The 19,945-nt window shown below is 49.1% G+C and overlaps 1 protein-coding gene across 6 annotated transcripts in view; it reads right to left on the reverse strand.

Annotated features, from left to right (window-relative positions):
* Positions 1–19,945, reverse strand: part of Sh3pxd2a (SH3 and PX domains 2A) — a 211,997-nt gene that overhangs the window by 131,467 nt on the left and 60,585 nt on the right. For all 6 annotated transcript variants that reach the window (XM_016001836.3, XM_006983313.4, XM_006983314.4 and 3 more), the window contains one exon: positions 4,401–4,476. In XM_016001836.3, coding sequence (XP_015857322.1) covers positions 4,401–4,476 — 76 coding nt within the window. The remainder of the gene's footprint in view (positions 1–4,400; positions 4,477–19,945) is intronic.

Raw genomic sequence — 19,945 nt, forward strand, 5'->3', positions numbered from 1 at the left:
TTGCAGCTGAATTCATGTCTCAAGCTAAACCAGGGATTCAGCTACTAAAACAGGCCCTTCTTCAATGGCCTCTGCCCCGGGGGCCCTTGGGACCCAAAGGTATGATGGTATAAGAAACCTTAGGCTTTCTGAGGAGAAAGGGAATGAAGTGTCTACAGAGGCTTCCAGTGAGCTGCAGGAAGACAGGGACGGGGCTGGGAGCCCTGGCGCATGCTCCAAAGGCTAGCCCAGCCAGAAGCCCTGGAGAGTGAGTAAGGAAAGATGAGGGTCCAGTGCAGGAAGCCGCTGAAGGGAAGGCTAAGAGGGAGCATGGCTAAGCTTGGGAGAGTTACTCACCCCATTTCTCTCTACAACATTCCCTACTCTGCACAGAGACTGGAAGGTGTCCCATGTTTGACTTTTCCCGGCCGGCAGGGTCAGTTAACCTCATTCAGAGCTTCAGAGGCTGGTGAGGTGGCTCAGGGAGACAGAGGGCCCTGTTGCCAAGCCTGAGTTCACTGCCTGGGACCTACATGTTGGAAAGAGACCAACTCATGTTTTCCTTGGACTCCCCATTCACCATGGCATGCACCTACCCCCTCACAGAAAATCAATCAATTTCTTTAAAGATTTTATTTTTAGTTATGCATGAGATGGGGTTACCTGTGTGCAGGTGATTGCAGAGGTCGGAGGTTTGGGGTCCCCTGGAACTGGAGTTACCGATCTGCCCTATGTAGGTTCTGGGAACTGGACTTGGGTCTCCTGACAGACCATATCTCTAACCCCCACCTCCTTCTAAAAGTTGTTTTTATTATGTATTTATTTTGGGAGACAGGGTCTCACTATGTCGCCCTGGCTGGCCTGCATCTCACTACATAGTAGGCTGGCCTGGAATTCATAGAGATCTGCCTTGTTAATGCTGGCTGTATCCCCTCCAACATATATCTTCCCAAATGTTTGTTTCTGCTGTTTTCCACAGACATATAATGCAAATGGTCTTTGTGTAGTCCCAGTCCAATTAAAAATTAAAGTGTGGCTCTCTCCCTTTTCTAAACCCAAGCATGCTTGTTAAAAGAAAAACCAAAATCTCTGTCTCATGTCAGAAGAGCCACCTGATATAGACAGAAGAGAAACCAAAATTAAGGCACTATCTATTGCTACTAATCTCATAATTCTTTGGTTTTATTTTGATTCTTTAAAAAATTTTAAGGCGTAAATATTATATCAAAATTTGTAAGATTAATATATATTTTTAAACCTTTTATCATGATATTAATGATCATATAGAATACTAACTAATTCTAGAAAAAGGCTTCATCTAGCTTCCTGAACATGATTTCAGGTTTGAGTCTTTATCAGGTAACTAGAAATTAAGTTTTTGTACTATAGATGTATATAACAAATTATGGTCCTTTAACCTCTTTGAGATCTGCTGCATATGACATTTAAAATGTTTAAGTTTTCTGCAGTGAACCATGACCATTCCTAACAGTGACCTTTGAAATCTCCAAAAGGATGGGGCCCCACAACAAGGATTACACTGGGACTATGGTAATGCCACTAAGCTGACAAACATCACCCAAAGATTGGCTTTGGACTACAAATTGCTCAGGACAATTTCAAGGTAGCTGGCTAAGATGTGAGTAGCCTCACAGACTACTCTAACAACCAGGACTTGAGCTAAGCCCTGCACTTTCCCATTACACAGAGTCTGGACAACAAATGATACAGCTAGCTCTCCAAGGACTTGACAATCATCCCAAATTTTTTTCAGGGCCCCTAAAGATGCCATTGCCCCCAGACAGCAGGAAGTAATTTTAAGAACATGATATCCACATTCCCAAGAGGTGAGATGGGTGGTTTTTGGTCATTCAAAGGGTTATGAATATTTGTCATCATTTAGGGGAGTTGGTTATAAGTTATTATTGGTAATGGTCAAGAAAAAGGCTGAACAAAGGAGATTAGATTCAGGGATCTTGTTCTGAAAAGAAAAGGGGGGCAGATATAGAAATGATGGGATAAAAGAGTAGGTTATTGAATCTACTTTTAAATCAAAAAGCAACTACTAGTCTTAAATAGTTTATATTGGTATGGATTTTTGTATATTGATACAAATTTGAGTTTACTTTTGTTATACTGTATATATGTTTCTACTCTTGTTTAAGATTTTTTGTATCTTGATACAAATTTAAGGTTATTTTTGATAGAACATACTGTATATATGTTCTACTCTTGTACCTATACAGCTCATTTAACAATGTAACATAAATTTCTAGTCCTTGAAAGTTATTATTACAAAATATTTAGGATAATAAAGAAATACAGATCAGTAGTTAGTCATCTATTGCAATTAAACTTGTAGTCATGTTAGTCAAATAGATATCATTTAGATAGGTCATCTTCAAATACTTCAGAGATCTACAGAATATGGCATTTGAGATGTTTTAATAACCTAAGATTCTTTTTTTTTTTTTTAATGATGAGACATGTCTGTTCCTGGCAGCACCAATCTACTTCAGAGAAGATGATGGGCATTGAAGAAATTCCATATATTGCTTTGTGTTGTTATATATTGCAAATAGCCACTGGGCAAGAAACTGTCTTTGCCTCAACTGCTGACAGTTACTGTCCAAATTGGACAAGCAGGACACAAAAGAAAGGACTACTGAACTTTGCCAAGACAAGGTGGGACAGTCCTTCAAAAATCCTGCTTCACAGAAAACTCTGTCAGATATTCTAGGCCTGTAGGCCAAAGATGGATGCCCAAACGTTACAGAGTAACCTTGGGTGGCTGTCCAGGTAACCAGCTGTTTCTGTCATCTCTTAGTTTTAGAAGTTGTTTGCTCTGCACTTCCTATTTACTCAGGTAATATTATGTCCTTCTCAGGTCTCTAATGGAGTTGAAGACTAGATAGTTATAGTTTTCTTTGTTACCAAATTCAGAAAAGAAACTCATAAAAGAAGTATAAAGTGTATAAGGTTGAGAGACATAAAAGATAGTTTTGGGTTGGTAATGCAAGTTAGGATAGAAAGTGAATTAGGTACAACACTTTAGACTCACCAAGATAGGATAATAGAGTATTCTCTGAATTTGTCAAGTGCAAATGGACTGGACATTGTTAATGTAATTCTTGCCTGCATATATTTATATATAGTTATTATATTATTGTATATAGTTTTACTGTATTAGTGAAAACCTTCACTTTTTAGTTAGACAAAAAGAGGGAAATGTTGTGTGGTATATTGTGTTCTGACAAATAAAGCTTGCCTGGAGTCAGACAGTGGATCTAGCCACTACCTGACCATAGAAGTTTGGAGGACTGTAGAGAGAGGAGACAGGAAGTGGTAAGGTGGGGCTGAGAGAGGATTTTGGACCTTTTGGTCAGAGGAACCAGAGATGTAGGAAACTGTGTCTGCTCCTGTTTCTCTGATCTTTCAGGTTTTAACCCTGATATCTGACTCCTGATTTTTTATTGATAAGATTAATTAGAATAATGCTTCAGCATGCCTTTAATCCCAGCACCTGAGAGGCAGAGGCAGGCGGATCTCACTCTGGTCTACAGAGTGAGTTCCAGGACACAGGGAAACCCTGCTTTGAAAAAAAAAATATTTTATATGTATGAGTGTTCTGTTTGCATGGACATCTGCGTATCACATGCCTGACTCATGCCTGAGGAGGATGGAAGAGGGCTTTGAATCCCCTGGGACTGGTTGTTACGGATGGTTGTGAGCAGCCACTCAGGTGCTGGGAATTGAACCTGAGTCCTCTGGAAGAACAGCCAGTGCTTTTATCCATGTAAGATGGAGTCTCGTGCAGCCTAGACTGGACTCAAACTCATTATGTAGCTGAGGATGACTTTCAACTACTGTTACATTTTTACTTTGTGTGCACTGGGGTGGGGTCACATGTGGTGGTCAGAGGACAACTTGTAGAAGTTGGTTCTCTCTTTCCACCATGTGGGACCCTCTGGGAATCAAACTCCAGTTGTCAGGCTTCCTGTCTTTATCAAAGTCACCTTGCTGATCCAAATGACCCTGAACTTATACTAACCCTTGCGTCTTTCTGTGCAGCTCAGACTGGCCTCAAAGTGGTAATGAAGCCCAGGTTGGCCTGAGACCCTTAATGCCCTGCCTCTGCCTGTCTTTGGAATCCCGGGATTACAGGGATACACACATCCTATCCTATCAGGGTCTTTCGTGAAGAAGATGCCAAGTCTGAGAGCCTCAGAAACTCCTCAGGAGCTACAAACCAAGGGCTTGCAAGGGTGATTCTGAAGCCAGCTGGAGGGCAGTGGCTTTCCAAAGCCAAGGCTTGCAAACCCTATGGAGGAGTGGTTAATGCATCCCTGGCCTCTTGCTGGTTTGGGGGGTGGGGCTTCTCCTAGTCACCCCCAGCCCTCCACAGGGCCACTGGAGCTTACCTGGGAGGAAGGGGATGATCCTTTGCTTGGGATCCTTCTGGCCACCTTCAATAGGAAATTTATCCAGAAGCTGCATCTGGGGAGAAAGACAGACAGACAGGCTTAGGAACACGGAACAGCATCAGCATCCCACCACTGCCCCACTGTGCTCCCACGGATGAGTGGCGCTTGAAATCTCTCATTTCACAGCCCATTAACAAACCACATGGGGCTTGAGAGGGAGAAGGCCAGAGCTCTCCAGGCATCAAAGGGGGTGTCTGAACCATCTCAGGAGGGGGGAGGGGTCTAGAGACACTTGAGAGTGAGGCTGGGCCAGGGACCAACAGGCCTGTAAGCCAGACTGGGGTTCCCAGATGCTCCTTTGGGCCAAGTTCCTCCTACTTCATCTGTCTGTTGTTGAGTGGATCCTTCAGCCACCTGCATCCCAAACCTTCCTGGGCCAGGAACGGAGGGAGGCCCCACCTGATACTTCAGACAGACCACCCACCTTCCACACTGCAGTGTAAAAACAGGCGCAGATGTGATTTTAATCATCAAACCAAATCTATCGGATTGCCCCCTTGGCTGGGGGACCGCCTCCTCTGCCTCTTTCTTCCCACCCTGAGCTCACTACTGCTTTTCCAGGGAGGAGTCCTCTGGAGTCGTTTCCAGGAGCCTGCAGGAACAGCTGTTTCTTCTTTTGCTATTCTGGGCTGAAATTCTGTGTGAACTGGAAAAACACACGGGAAGCAGGATGGACAAGGCCAGGGTCCCTGTGTGCAGCTGATGCACAGTGGCTACAGCCAGGATGTCTGCTGGGTGTCCCAGCCGTGACCTTGGGCAAGGCAAGGAGCCTTCCTCAGGCACCTCCGTGACAGGATGAGGAGCCGTCACATGGTGCCCAACGTCCATTCACTCCTCCCAAGGCTGCTGATACTCACTGGTCTTGGATCAAGGGCACTGGACATTAAAGAAAAAAGTCCTTGGCCTTGGGGTGTTAATACTAATTAATTAATAATAAATTAATTTTGATGAAGGAAGACAATAAAATTGGTCACATGTCAGGGAAGGTTGAGTGCTATAAAAAAGAATGAAGTCAGCTGAGGTATCTAAGATGTGGGATCTTTTGTTTAGGGTGCTCAGGAAGATGTCACCAATTCAGAGGCAAAGACCCCCCAGAAGGTGAGGAAGCAGGGCACTATGGGTAAGACCTGTTCCAGAACTGGAAGTGCAAACCACTGGGAAGAGAAGCATGGCTGGCATGGTGTGAGTCAGGGCAGAGGGACCGGTAATGAAATGAGAGGGGCAGGATGGGCCATACCAGAGAGTGAGTGACTCAGGTGTCCTGAGGCACCAGAGGGTTTGATGAAGAGGAGGATGTGACCTGATCATGCTTTGAGAAGATGGCTCAGCTACAGTGTAGTAAATGAGCCACAGGGTAGAAATGGCTGGGGCCAAGGTCTCAGCACTGAAGGTGATGAAAAGAGGTCTTGGGCTAGACCATGTGCATGTGTGCGAGTGCATGCGTGTCTGTGTGTGCGTGTGCGTGTGCGTGTGTGTATGTGTGTCCATTCATCTATCCGACTCTAACACATGGTTTTAAGACTGTCTCTCACGTAATCATTCCTCAATCTCCATATAGCATTCAGAACCCACATAGGGAGGGTTAGGTGGATTCCATTCAAAACAAGAGTGTACCATCATCAGCTTTCACTTCCCCAAACAGATCCTTGGCAAAAGCTGTCTCATGAGTTTTAAATGTGCTAACTTCAACTCTCAAACATTTAATAATTCCTTGCTGCTACACTGAAATACGACTGTCGGGCTCCAACACTATACACTTGTACTGGGAGTTGTGTAATAAATTCTGAAATAAACGCGGCCGGCTAGAGCCCTTCTTCCCTCACCTGTGTTCTGTTCTGTTCATTTCGTTTCTACAGCAGGAATCGCTGCTCAGTGAGGAGAAACCAGGGATTACAAAAGCAATGGTGTGTGTGTGGGGGGGGGGGCAGAGAAGGTGAAGGAAGCTGGGTGAGGCAGTGCACACTTGTAATCTCTGCACCCAGGAGGCTGAGACAGGAAGATCGAGAGTTCAAGGCCAGTCCGGCCATGTAATGGCCAGTCTTGCTATATAACAAATGAAAAGCCAGAAATAAAAAAAAACTTTTAAAAAGACAAACGAATCACTTATATTCAGTTCCCCTAAAAACCAACATAAATACTGTGGGGGAACAAATCCTTTCTAAGCACTCTTCCATGGGTATAGCTAAAATGACCTCATCCATCCTCTTATGTTACATGTTGAACATTTTTTCCATTTTTCCATATTAGCATGTTTTTGTAGTGTTAAGGCCTTGTACATGCTAAGCAAATGCTTTACCACTGAGCTATGTAATATCAACACCTTTTTTATTAAAGGCATGGTCTCACTATGCAGCCCAGGCTATCCAGCCTGCCAAGTGCTATGATTACAAGCGTGTGCCACCATGCCTGGCTACAGTGCCATTTTTAATGATGACTCAGACTTTCAGTGTCTGCATGGCCCACCTCTCATTACCCGTCACCCTGTTGCTGACTCTTCATGCTCTTTGACTTGTCACTGCTACATACAGCATTACAACAATCAGCAAACATCTTAACACCACGAGTCTCGATGCTTCTAACAACACCACATTCTTTCACTTTTATACTATGCATATTTATAAATGAATCTTTTCCAAAATATTGAGGATAGATAATACCATGCATAGGCCAGGTCGGGGGCCTCCAGGTAACGGCTCCCTAAGGTGTCTGTGGGGACAGCATTGAGCTATCTGAGGACAGAGGAGGGCCCAGCCAGACACCTGGATATGGAGTGATACGCCTTTCTGAATTGATTCTCTCTGGAACCAGGGTGTGCCTGGGCCACAACAAGCGGTGGGGCCTCACCTAAGTGGCTGTACCTCTGAAGAACTTGAGCAAGACTGGCCATTAGACAGCACGCTGGCCTTGAGCCTCATGCCTCAGCCTCCCCCCGGGTGCTGAGATTACAAGTGTGCACCCACTCGCCTGGCTTTCTTTACTGGCTGCCCTCCTCCTCTGTGCCCCGATTTTCGTCATTTCTAGTTTCTCCTAAGGTAAAAAACTTAAATTGCCCTCCAGCTCTATCACTCACATGATCTCTGACTTGAACATTTTCTTTTCAGACTCCGACTCGCACTGATTGTGCACAGGGACTGTGGGCCTAGGAGGCGTGGACGGGGGGGGGTGGGGGGGGGGGACGGACGGACACGACACAGACATGGGACATCCATGCATTCATTCCTTTCCTCCCAAACACTGCATGCCTTCCAGATGACAGGCCTCTGCCACACATTAGGGGTAAGCCAATCGGCAACACTGGCACCGAGAGCTCCCCGGGGGGGGGGGGGGGGGCCTTCAGCCAGCACACCAGGCAGCTGTGAGCACTGAGAATGTAGTTCTGGTTCTGGACTGCCCCGGTCCCTCCACGTCTCCAGCTCGCAGTCACTAGAGAAGCTGCTGATGGGCGGACTGTCTATAGCAAAGCTGTGCGGCTGCAACACCCACAGGGTAACCTCTGTCCGTGCAGGAAACTGATCACCTGCAATGCAACCAGTCCAGGTCGAGGTAGGCTGTACACGTAAAACACGCTGGACAAGGAGTATAAAAGAGAAAAGAGAGGAATGGAGAGGAGATGGGAGAGGAGGGAAGGGGAGGAGGGAAGGGGAGGGAAGGAGGGAGAAGGGAAAGAGGAGTGTTTCATCAGGAATTTTATATTGGGGGCTGGAGAGATGGCTCTGTAGTTAAGCGCCTTCCTTCACTGGTCTTCCAGAGGACCCCAGTTTGATTGCCAACACAGCTCACAGCCATCTGTAACTCTAGTTCCAGGGGATTCAATGCCTTCTTCTGGCCTTCTCAGGCACTGTACACGTGTGATACACAGACATACATGCAGGCAAAACACCCATAAAATACATAAAATTTTAAAATGGGAAAAAGGAATTTGGTATTGGTTATACATTGAGAATACTCTAGAACAACTTATAAATGAAATATTTACTTTTATTTATTTTATGTAAATTTTATCTTTAACAGTGTGTGTGTACGTGTGTGTGTGTGTGTGTGTGTACGTGTGTGTGTGTGTGTGTGTGTGTGTACGTGTGTGTGTGTGTGTGTGTGCCCACGGAGGCCAGAGTCAGCAGCTGCCCCGGAGCTGGAGTTATTGATGGTTGTAATCCACCACATGGGTGCTACGTGAACGCAGACCCTCTGTAAGAATACCAAGTGCTCTTAACCACTGAGCCACCTGTCCAGCTCCCAAATAAAAATACTTTAAAATTTAACTTTGCCTGTTTCCTTTCACATTTTAAAGTGGCTACCAGAAATTGCTTTCATTATATATGTAGCTCACATTGTATTCCTGTTGACAGCACTGGTCCAGGACACAGTAGTTATCAAAAGTGTGATCTGGGGCTGGGGAGGTGGCTCTGGGTAAGTACTCCACATTTTGGGTGAAGATGACTCCTTGACAGTGACATCACATCCCCGCTGTCTTCCCAGGGGGAGCACAGTCTGAATTTCCACAGTGGGTTTATGTGGTGATGCATTGTGTCCCCCAATATACTATGTCTCCTAATAAATTGCCTGGAGATCAGAGGAAAAAGCCAACCACTATATAGAAGTCAGGCAATGGTAGCACACACCTTTAATCCTATCACTTGGCAGACAGGGCTCTATCTGGATCTCTGTGAATTCAAGGCCACACTGGGGAACGGAGCCAGGCATGGTGACACACACCTTTAATCCCAGCACCAACCATAGAGGTCTGGAGGTCTGTACAGGCAGACAGGAAATGACAGAGCTGGGCAGGAAGAGGAAGTGATGTAGCTGGGCTGAGAAAACAGAACAGAACAGAAAGGCATATAGGCGTAGGTATACAGGATTAGGTCCCTTTGGAAGCTGTGGAGTTGGAGAGGTGAGGTTAGCTATGGCTTTTCCTATGTCTCTGATCTCTCTCACCCCAATTTCTGGCTCTGAGTTTTTTATTTAGTAATTCACCTACAGTTTTATGTAACTCCTGGGGATGCTGGCTCAGCTGACAGCCTGGCAATCGTGGGGACAGTTTCCTCTAGACTGCTCTGGGGGTGAGGGTATGTTACAGGGGCCCATCGACTCCTCTTCCTAGTTCTTCCTCTTGGTTTTACTCTGCTTAGTCCAGCGCCCTGCTCTCCACCCGAGCCAAGATGAGACCATCTGCCGAGTTCTGGGTCAACAGGTCTTTCCCAGAGCTGTGAGCTCCTAGCTGGCTCGTTCCACACTGGCAGCCCTCAGGTGCAGTGCCCAGGCCCCGGCACCTAATCCACCACAGCCAAGTTAGCAGAGCCTTGGAGTGGGACCTCCCAGTCATGAGTCCTGTGGTCCAGCCCACGGTCATGGGCCACAAAGCCAGGCTAACTAGCTGCCAGTTGATACTTCTCTGCCCGCAGGTTGCCTTTCAAAGGAATCAAAAACCCTGGCTCCAGAGCAAAAACCGAATAAAGGTGGCCCAATGGAGCTGGGCCAGTAGTATGTGAAGCCAGCAGCACTTGGTCTTGAAGAGCTAAACAGTTAAGAACCTGAGATGGCTGGGTGGTGGGCAGTGTGTCTGCGCTGGATATCCAATGCCAAGGTAACCCCTTCAGAGGTGGGCAAGCCCTACAGTAAGGCGGGGCACTTAAGCTCATAAGAAGCGTAAGCTCAGATGCTATCTCCTGGACAGACACGGCCAGGCTTTCATGAGGCGGAAGCCCGGGAGCATGGACAGTGAGAAGGGTTTCACCCATCAAGGAGCTCTGCGGTACCACCTTTGCAGGCAAGCAGACTCTCCTGTCACTCCTGAAGGCCCTGAGTCAGGACGGAAGAAAAGCAGGTCTCATCGCCAGGGTCGTTCTTGGAGTGAGAGGCGCCTGGCTACAGCAGCCTTTGCAGGAACATCCCAACCCCTTCAGCGCAGGACTGTTTATTTAAGGGGTGGGTCATGAGAGAGATACAGGACAGCCTGGTTCCAGGAGCTGGCTCAGCCAGAGAGCGCTGATTCCACAGCTCTCCTAGGGCAGGGCTCTGCAGCAATAAACTCTGGGGAGAAAGGAGGGGGGCCCCACCCAACCGGGGCACATCTGTAACCCAAGAGGCCCAACTGCTAGACCACTGAGGGAGGAGTCCCCAGGGACTCCACCACTGGGCTCCAGGGTTTCAACCTTAATCCTTTAGAGTCAGACCATTCCTACCTAGGAAACAAAAAGAACATTGCCAGGGTAAGGGGGTGGGGGTGGGGGTGAAGACAGAGAGAAAGACAGAGTGTGCATGTGTGTTTGAGACAGGGTTTCTCTATGAAGCCCCACAAAGTTCCCTTAAAAAGGAGAGGCGCCCAGTCTGTAGGACCACAAGCAAGTGAGGAGACCTCGAGAGTTCTTTGTCCCGTGGCCTTGGCAGTTGTTAGATACTGGGGTCAACTCAGGGTGCATCACAGAGGCAGGGACAGGAAATGCAAGCTAGGGTGGCAGCTCACACTTGTAATCCCAGCACTCTAGAAGCCGAGGTAGGAAACCTTGAGTTCAAGGCCAGCCTAGGCTACATACCAAAGGCACTAGCTCAAGAACCCCCAAACCAAGTTAAGTAAAATCATGTGAAGTACAGCTTTTCTTCCAGTATACCCCTCAAGCTCTCCTCTGCTCCAGGACGGCCTTCCCAGTGAGACCTACTCTAAGAGCCCTTTAGGACGGTCCTAGCCAAAGGTCACCACTTCCTTCCTTTGAATCCCAACATCCTTCCAATTTGTTGACCCTAGTTGACTAATTGACACGTCTTTTGTGATTTACACCCGGCCCCCCTCTTTAAGACAGGGTTTTATGGAGGCCAGGCTGGCCCAGAACCCATTGTGTAGCTGAGGATGACCTTGAACTTCTGACCCCGTCTCCACCTGCTGGGATTACAAGTAGGCACCACCACACCAGTTTTACGTGGTACCCGGGATCAAACTCAGGGCTTTGGGCATGGGAGACAAGGACTGAGGAACAGCCGCAGCCTGGTGATTTACTCTTGTTTAGCTAAGTCCTGAAGAGGAAGGATTCTGCCCCTGAACAGTGAAGCATCCCTGTTGAGCCTATGTGACATGTCGACAAGTCACAGATGAGGAGCTGGGTGGTCCCTCTAAAGTCATCATCAGCAACATCCTCTTATTTAGAGGAGTGGGGCAGAATTCTCTGCTCAAATCAAACCTGACATCAAACGTCAGCATAGATTTCAGGGGTAGTTAGCTCTTCATCGGAGCAGTCTGCTGAGAAGGCTCCTCTGCCTTCTAAATTAGCTTTCTTGTCAAAATCAATGAACTCCAGTCTATTTCAGGACCTCACGCCGCTCCATGACCCCAATACCATCCTCTCTTGATTTCTATAGGATTTTCTTAAGTCTTAGAACTTTTCTTTTTCAAAATTAGTGGTTTTAGATACTTTGCAATTAAAAAAAAAATTCAGGTTGATTAATCTCTATGAAACAGTGGTTCTCAACCTTCCTAATGTTATAACCCTTTAATACAGTTCCTCATGTTGTGGTGACCCCAACCATAGAATTATTTCATTGCTACTTCATAACTTTCACTTTATCACTGTTATGACTTGTAATGTAAATATCTGTATTTTCCTATGGTCTTAGACGACCCCTGTGAAAGGGTCATTTGACTCCCAAAGGGGGTCACAACCCACAGGATGAGAACCACTGCTATAAAATAAAAGCTCTTGAGATTGGGGAGAGGGGAATGCATAGAATTTACACACCAATCTAGGGGAAAATAACTTTTTTTTTTTTTAAAGACAAGGCATCACTAACTGGGGCCTAGACTAGCCTGGAACTCAGACCTGCCTGCCTCTTCTTCCCGAGTGCTGGAACTAAAGATGTGCGCTACCACGTCCCTCATAAGAAGAGCTTTCTTAACAACTGAGACTTCCAATATTTAATTTGTTCAGCAATATGAAGATTTTACACATTTTTCATTTACATTTGTTATTTGTACTAATTAAGAAGGAACACACATACATACACACACATACACACACACACACATACACACACACACATACACACACAGTGTTTGTTGAGAGGCATTAAGTCTAGAAAGGAACCTGGGTCTCATGGTACAGGCCTGTAATACCAGCTACTCGGGAGGCTGAGGCAGAAGGATAGAAAGTTCAAGGCCTGCCTGTGCTACAGAGTGAGTTCAAGGCCAGGCTGGGCAACTTAGTAAGATCTAGTCTCAAAACAAAGTGTAAAAAGAGAGTGTGAGGCCCTGGGTCAAGCTCTAGTACTGGGAAGAAACAAAACTGTTGGCATTCACAACCAATCTGAAGTTACACATCAACTCAAGAGCTTTCTCAAGAGATGCGCACCTTCGGACCTTTGTTGTTGTTTCTCATTAAAAACAGTACAATCCCTGCAGAGTATAAGACATGAAGTCCTCGAGAAAACAAAAAGACCTGGAGAAGAAAATGTGGTGCGTGTTCAACAGGGAACGCACTCACCATCCCTGAACTACGCAGTTCACCAAGGTTCGAGTGGTCAATCTTGCACTTACTATATCTTACCACATTTTAGTAAAGATGACAAGAGGAAGAAGGCGTGAGTGAGGGACAGATGGGTAAGAAGGAGGAGGCAGGGAAGGAGGGGGAGGGGGCGGGCAGGAGGAAATAAGATCTCAATACTGAATAGAAAGAGAACCCAGCAGAGCAAGGACACAGGACAGAAATACCAAGTCGAGTGGGGCTTGGAGTGGAGGGAAGTTTTGTTAACACTGGCCTCTCCCTGAGGTGTATTCATAAACACTTCCCCCCATTCTTTATGACCTACACATATGGCAGAGCAAACAAGTGTGGAACCTGGGCTCCAGAACCACACCAGCTAACCAGGTAACCTTCTGCAAGTCCACGCAATGGGCAAGATGCTGCAACTCATAAAGACTGGAAAACAAGAGGGTGGTCCAGTGGGTTCTCTGTAGGACAGAAAGGGGCAGCAGCCTAGAAGGAAGCTGGCATTAGAGTTCCCAGATGATGAGGCTGAAGGTGGAGGGTAGGATGGATGCCAAATTCCCCCATCAAAATCACTACAGCACCTCACACAGCTAACCTAACACTCACATAAACATTAAAGAAGCTGGGAAAGAGGAAGACAGCGGAGAAGACTCTTCCTCCCTGGCAAGGATGACTTGGTTGTTGGGTCATGGGTTCATAACACGCTAAAGCCAAAATGTATGGCACTAGAACATTCCCCAGGGCTGAGAGGGGCCCACTCTAGCTTCTAGAGAAGTCTTCCTTGAGCAAGTTCTGGAAAGCATGCAGCTGTTACTGCCCCAGATCCCTTCCCTTTACCATGGTGGTCTACATGGTACATTAGCAGGATGCAGAGTGTGAATCACGGCCCAGGCTCTGAGTGAGCTGGGACACCCACACAGGAATAGAGTAGCTTTAGATGGGGGTCGTGTTGCTTACACATAATAAAAGTTAGGGAAGGGTCAAGATCAGTGGCTGAGCGGTTAAACAGACTTGCGGGAGAGGACCACGGAGCTAGGCTCTGAATTAACACTGCTGGAGCACACAGAAGTCGGCAGCTCGGCTGGGGGACAGAGGCTTGCGAGTGTGAGGGTCAGCGCTGCTACAGGAAGCAGTCAGAGTGGACCGAACAGCCTTGTTCCGAATCCCACAAACTGCCACTGCGCATCAGGGAAAGTGGTGAGATCCAGGGTGGAGGTTCTTGATCATTTATTCCAGAGACTTGGGAGGGAGGGCACAGTTGGCACCAGTGCTGGCAAGGGTAGATGCCCAACGGACATCTCCACAGTGGGCCGGGCGTGCGGACACAGCCCCAGACACTCAAAGAAATGAGATGGAGTCATTGCCGGAAGTCAGCTGGAGGATACTGCTACTCGTGGATGGGGCTCCAGGGGTGGAGAGCGGAAGGAGAGACACCACAGAGCCTTTTGAAGAAGCAAGGTCACTCAACAGCCACCTCCATCCCGTCAGGTGGAGAAGAGATGTGTCCTCTTGAGGCTCCAGGGGAGAAGCTTCCTCACGCCTTTGTCAGCCTCTAGAGGCCACCCTCACCTCCAGCATATAGCACCCCCCCCTCCCGCCCCGGTGTGTGTGTGTGTGTGTGTGTGTGTGTGCGCGCGCGCGCGCGCGCTGTGACAGTCTCATATAGGCCAGGCTGAGCTTTGCTTAGAACATGGGGTGCCACTGAGGATGAAGGACCGTGAACTTCTGATCTCCCTGCCTCCACCCCTCAGTGCAGGCGAGGGCTACCATGGCCAGTTTATGTTGTGTTGGGGATTAAACCCAGGACAGTGCATGCTAAGCAATCGCTCCACTAACTGAGTTACACCCCCAGGCCATGTGTTTTCTGACCGGATTATTTTGCCAGGGCCATCATGGCACAGAATCATAAATTAGGTGGTGTAAATGACATGGGCGTATTGTCCCACAGTTCTGAGCCTGGAATCCCAAAACCAAAGTGTCAGCGAACTTGGCTCCTTCCCGGGGCTGAGCAAGACTTTGCTGCTCACCTCTCCCTAGTTTCTAGTGAGTATGGCTACACAGGACACTCCATGGCTGATGAAGCATCACCTCTGTCTTCACTGCCTCTCCCTGTGACCCAATGTCCCCTTTTAGTAGGTTACCAGTCATGCTGCACAGGAGGCCTGGCCTATTCCAGAACAGACTTCATCTCAAAGAATCAGATCTACCTGTGGACTCTGGTTCCAGATATGGCGACTTCCTGAGCTCCTGGGGTTTAGGTGTCAATGTATGGACTGGGAAACACATTATTCTTCACTGTGCACACATGTACATGTACACACACACACACACACACACACAATGTGCACGCACACACCTTAAGACAACACGTAACCACTAAAGGGAACTTTCTGCCCTCCTCCTCCCAGAAGCCGCAGCGGTCTGGCACAGCAATTTAGTGAACATGAAGAATAAACAGGGCTGAGCTGGGCAGCTGCACACAGATCTGTTTCCTTGCCTGTTTGGTGGGAACAGTAGCACAGTCTCACCAGCATGCTCCACCTCTGAGGTCAAGGCCAGTGGAGAGACCGGGGAGCCCATGGTGGGAGTTGTCTTGGCCAGGCCCTACCAGCTGGTGTGCGTGGGTCAGCCTCAGAGTGAAGGCCTCAGATTTTCCCAGCAGTGCAGTGGGTGTGTGTGGGGAGGGTCTGGCCCGGACGTGTGTCACATTTAACATGGTGGAGGCTGGGCCAATCGCCTACCCCCTGCTGAGGGGCTCACAGAGAGGGAGGACATCAGCGGCACGCCAACGGTGCTATCGCAACTATTTCCAGACTGTGAGCCTTCCCTCTGGTGCCTGGAAGGCACCCAAGTAGGCTGGCTACGCCAGTCTTCCCCATGTCTGCGGCCATGGGCTCATTCCACACCCCTGCAAGAGAAAGAGCACTGGACCGGAGTCACGTGGAGGGCTCCAGTTCCAGTCTGCGAGGACTTGGTGAACTAGGAACCCTCTCTGGGCATCAGTGACCGCAGTGATGAAGTAGCTGTCAGTCTGTGTCCATGGGTACAGCAAAAACACTCAGGAAAGGGCCACTGAAACGCAGGCACATCATTGCTACCCCTTCCCTGGGGACGGGCGTCAGGTGGCAGGCAGGGAACCATGCAGCATGCTTAGAACACACGGAGAATGGAGGCAGACGTCAGAAGCAGGGGCCTCCCCACAGCGCTTTAGCGGCAGAGCTACTTCAGTCAGCCCCGGGACCCTTGAGTTCTGAAGTCCAGCCTGTCCCTTCCCCGCACAGCAGCCGCAAGGTCACTTTGCCTACGTCCTGTCTTCTCTCTGTCTTAGTTAGGGCTACCACTGCCGTGATGGAACACCAACACCAAAGACAACTTGGAGAGGAAAGGGTTTATTTCACTCACAGTTCCAGATCACAGTCCATTATCCAAAGCGGTGAGGGGAGGCACCTGGAGGCAGGAGCTGAGGCAGAGGCCATGGAGGGGTGCTGCTCACGGGCTTGCTCCCCACGGTTTGATCAGCCTGCTTTCTTATAGAACCCAAGACCACCAGCTCAGGGTGGCCACACCCACAATGGGCGGGGCCCTCCCCCATCAATCACTAATTTAAAAAATGCTCTACAGGCTTGCCTACAGCCTGATTTTTATGGGGGCATTTTCTCATCCGAGGCTCCCTCTTCTCTGATGACTCTGGCTTGTGTCAAGTTGACACAAAGCTAGTCAGTACATCATCTTCGAGTAAAAACACCACCACAAAGTGGTGTGTGGGTTAAGTGAGATGGTACAGGTCGGGTAGGTTTGGCTTACTGTCAGCCTTTGATACCTGGGCTGTTTTAGGCGACTGCTTGGTGCCAGCCCATCTCTGGAGTCTGCTGGGCCCAGCCATCCCTTACTGTCAATGGCTGAAAAGCCTTTGGGGTCCCATCCTCGGTGACCTGATGGCCTTTTGCGTCCTAAAACTCTCAGCTTCATCCCATGTTAGTCCCCAAGCAACTCCAGCTCTCCTTGGCCAAGAGGGAAGGGTAGGCGTAATTACCGGGCAGTAGACCACCAGGAAAGCCTGTGGCAACTGTGTCAGAGCAGAGGTGTGAGCTCAACCAGCTTCCAGCCTGGCTCTGGGAGAAGTGAGCAGGCCACGCACACCATGAGATGTGGTTTGCCCCTGGGGAAGAGTGCTCCCCCAGCCGACTCCCCAGACTGCAGTGAGCCAGTCCTGGCCCTCCTTGGCGCTTCCTCCTCCACTCCTGGGAAGGTGGCCGGGACTGGAGCGGCCTGATCCAGAGAGGACAGGCCTGAATCTGAGAGCAGGAAATTGGACTTCCTGCTCGAGGCCACAGGCAGTCCCTGGAGGATGCTGAGCAGAGGAGGAACACACTGAGAGTAGAATTCTAGAAAGACACATCTGGCTGGGTAAGAGAAACATCTGGGGGGAGGGGAGAAGATGGCCAGTGAGGCTGGTGCCAGGTCAGGGAGGGGCGGAGACAACCACGCAGGGTCAAGCCTGGCCACGATCACCCAGCTTCCTCCTTAACCTTGCCGGAGACCCTCCTAAGACTTCCAAACTAACCCCAAAGTTGCCAACACTTCCCTCTCCCACACAAACCTTCCAGAACATCTGGGGCGGGGGTGGAGGGGCCCTGAAGATGTGAGGTGTGGAGAACAGAATGGAGTCTTTCCCCCCAGCCTCAGTTTTTGATTCTTACCTTCCATATGGCTAAGATTGTGGTTCCCAAACTACCCTGATTACCCTGGGATCAAATTCTGCCCAAAGTTTGAGATGAGGCCTAGGCAGACCTTTAGGGCCAAATTGCTGTCCAGGGCAATGAGATTCTGGTCCAGTCTCTGACGTGGCCTCCTGCTGGAAAGGGAGGCCAAGCAGTTTGTGTCTGAATGACAGCTAAGGCCTTCCTTCTTTCTCTACTCAAGTGGCTTCTTCCCCTATCACTTACTAGGTTCTATTTTCACTCCCCGTGTGTGTGTGTGTGTGTGTGTGTGTGTGTGTGTGTGTGTGTGTGTGTGTGTGTGTGTGTGTGTGTTTTGAGACAAGGTCTCACAATGTAGCCCTAGCTGTCCTGGAACTCACTATGCAGACCAGGCTGGCCTTGAACTCACAGAGATCCGCCTGCCTCTGTCCACCCCACCCCCCCAGTTCTGGGATTAAAGCTGTGCACCACTACCCAGCAGTTTGCTCTGTTCTAAATGGGTTGAGGTTTCTCCAGGCCTTAAAGCTCTTTCCTCACAAATGTCTTGTGCAAAAGGAAAAACAGAAGAAGAGGCCGAGGAAAAGGCAAGGGTGCAATGGGCGGCGCCAGCTTTTACCAGCCTTGCCCTCGAAGTGACTGCCGAGTGTGGGTCAGACCCGGCCAGGCCTTTCTAGGCAGCGATGCACTGGGGTTGTGGGATAGGGTTCAGGCACTTCACAAAGCTCCTATTATTGTCGGCACAGACAAGGGAGTCCAGCAAAGGACACCAGGCCATTTCAGTTCTGGCCAGGGTTACTGTCTGAACCAGTAACTTGGGGAGGTCACCTCCCCAATGCTCCCCTTTGTCCCACGACAAATTTCACAACCACATGAATGTCACTAATGTTGCAGTAATCACGGTGCCAAGTAAACACCAGCTCTGAATGCTGCTGCCTTGGGCTTCATACCCTCTACCGAGCCTCTGCCATCCACACGGGCCCAGCATGCTGGATACCTCCGCCACTGGCGTGTGGAGTCTTGTGTCCCTGCTGCCTCACATGTGTCCCCCCTACTGCACAGCTGTCTGTGGTCCTCACCAGTACGGCACTGTGTCCTCTGCAGGTGGCCTCTGCAGGTTGGTCATGCTTCCAGAACTTCACTTTTGTCAGATGATCTGTTCACATGACCTGTTCACGTGACCTGTCAGTGCCTGTAAATGTCTAGAAGTGAATCTGGGCCTTGAAAGTCCCACTGTCCACCACAGTGGCCAAAACACAACGGCACACCTCTACCCCACACTTCCTATCCTCCTTTGCTGGTAGTACAGTCATGTGACTGGAATCTGATTGGTGGACCGTGAGCAGGAGCGAGATCCGCCCTCACCCCCACAGGCACAACCTAAAAACTCTCCCAGCAACCCTCCAGTCTCCTCAGTAACTTCCAGCTAGATGCAAACCTGTGGGAGACGGGGTCTGCAGATGGGCGAGTCCGAGCTCCTGAGTGGCTGTCTGGAGATGAACCTGCCACCTGCCACGGACTTATTTTGGTGTGGGACATGAACAGAAAATGAGTGTTTCTTATGTTAAGCCACTGAGAGTTTGTAGGACGGCAGTTGGAGTGTCCTAATACAAGGAGGTTAGTCAAGGTCTCCTGAACCAGATTGAAAGAGGGAAGGCTGCGAATCATAGAGTCCTCCTATGAATGATCTGGATCCACACAACTCAGGCAGCAGCGTCCCGTACAGGGACTTCTGCAGAGGCGAGCATCCTTCCCCTAGCTCCTGGCAGCCCTGCCTCCAGGAGGGAACAGACCACAGCTGGCGAGCCTCGTTCTGCAAGTCTGTGGGAAGCACACAGAGACACAAGGCTGCAGTGCAGGGAGGGGCGACCTCCGCCCCAGTCGGGCTCCAACACTCCTGTCTGTGTGACATTTCAAGCTTGCCATTTCCCCAGGGCAGTCCACATCATGCTAGGCAGCTTCTAGAGGTGCCCAAACACGTTCCTCTCAAAGAGTCCAAACTCACCAGGTCCAATTCCTTCCTGGTCACACAGGCCAGGACCCAACAGCTCTGCCCAAGACCACACTTGAACAGGAAGAAGAAACAAAAAGAGAGCGGAGAAGAGAGGCTTCCGATTGGTCCTTCAGTGACCTAGACCGTCACTGCTGCGCTTCAAAGGTGCGATCCCGAGACCCGCAGTACAGACACCAGCTAAGGGCTTGGTGGAAATGCAACAGCCCCCTGCACACTGGCCAAAACCGCGTATTTGAACAGGGGCACAGCTGAGAACTCAAGACCCTGATGATGCTCTCTGTCCCCAAGGATTCCATC

Source organism: Peromyscus maniculatus, chromosome 1 (assembly GCF_049852395.1).
Source record: "Peromyscus maniculatus bairdii isolate BWxNUB_F1_BW_parent chromosome 1, HU_Pman_BW_mat_3.1, whole genome shotgun sequence".
Taxonomy (NCBI): Eukaryota; Metazoa; Chordata; class Mammalia; order Rodentia; family Cricetidae; genus Peromyscus; species Peromyscus maniculatus.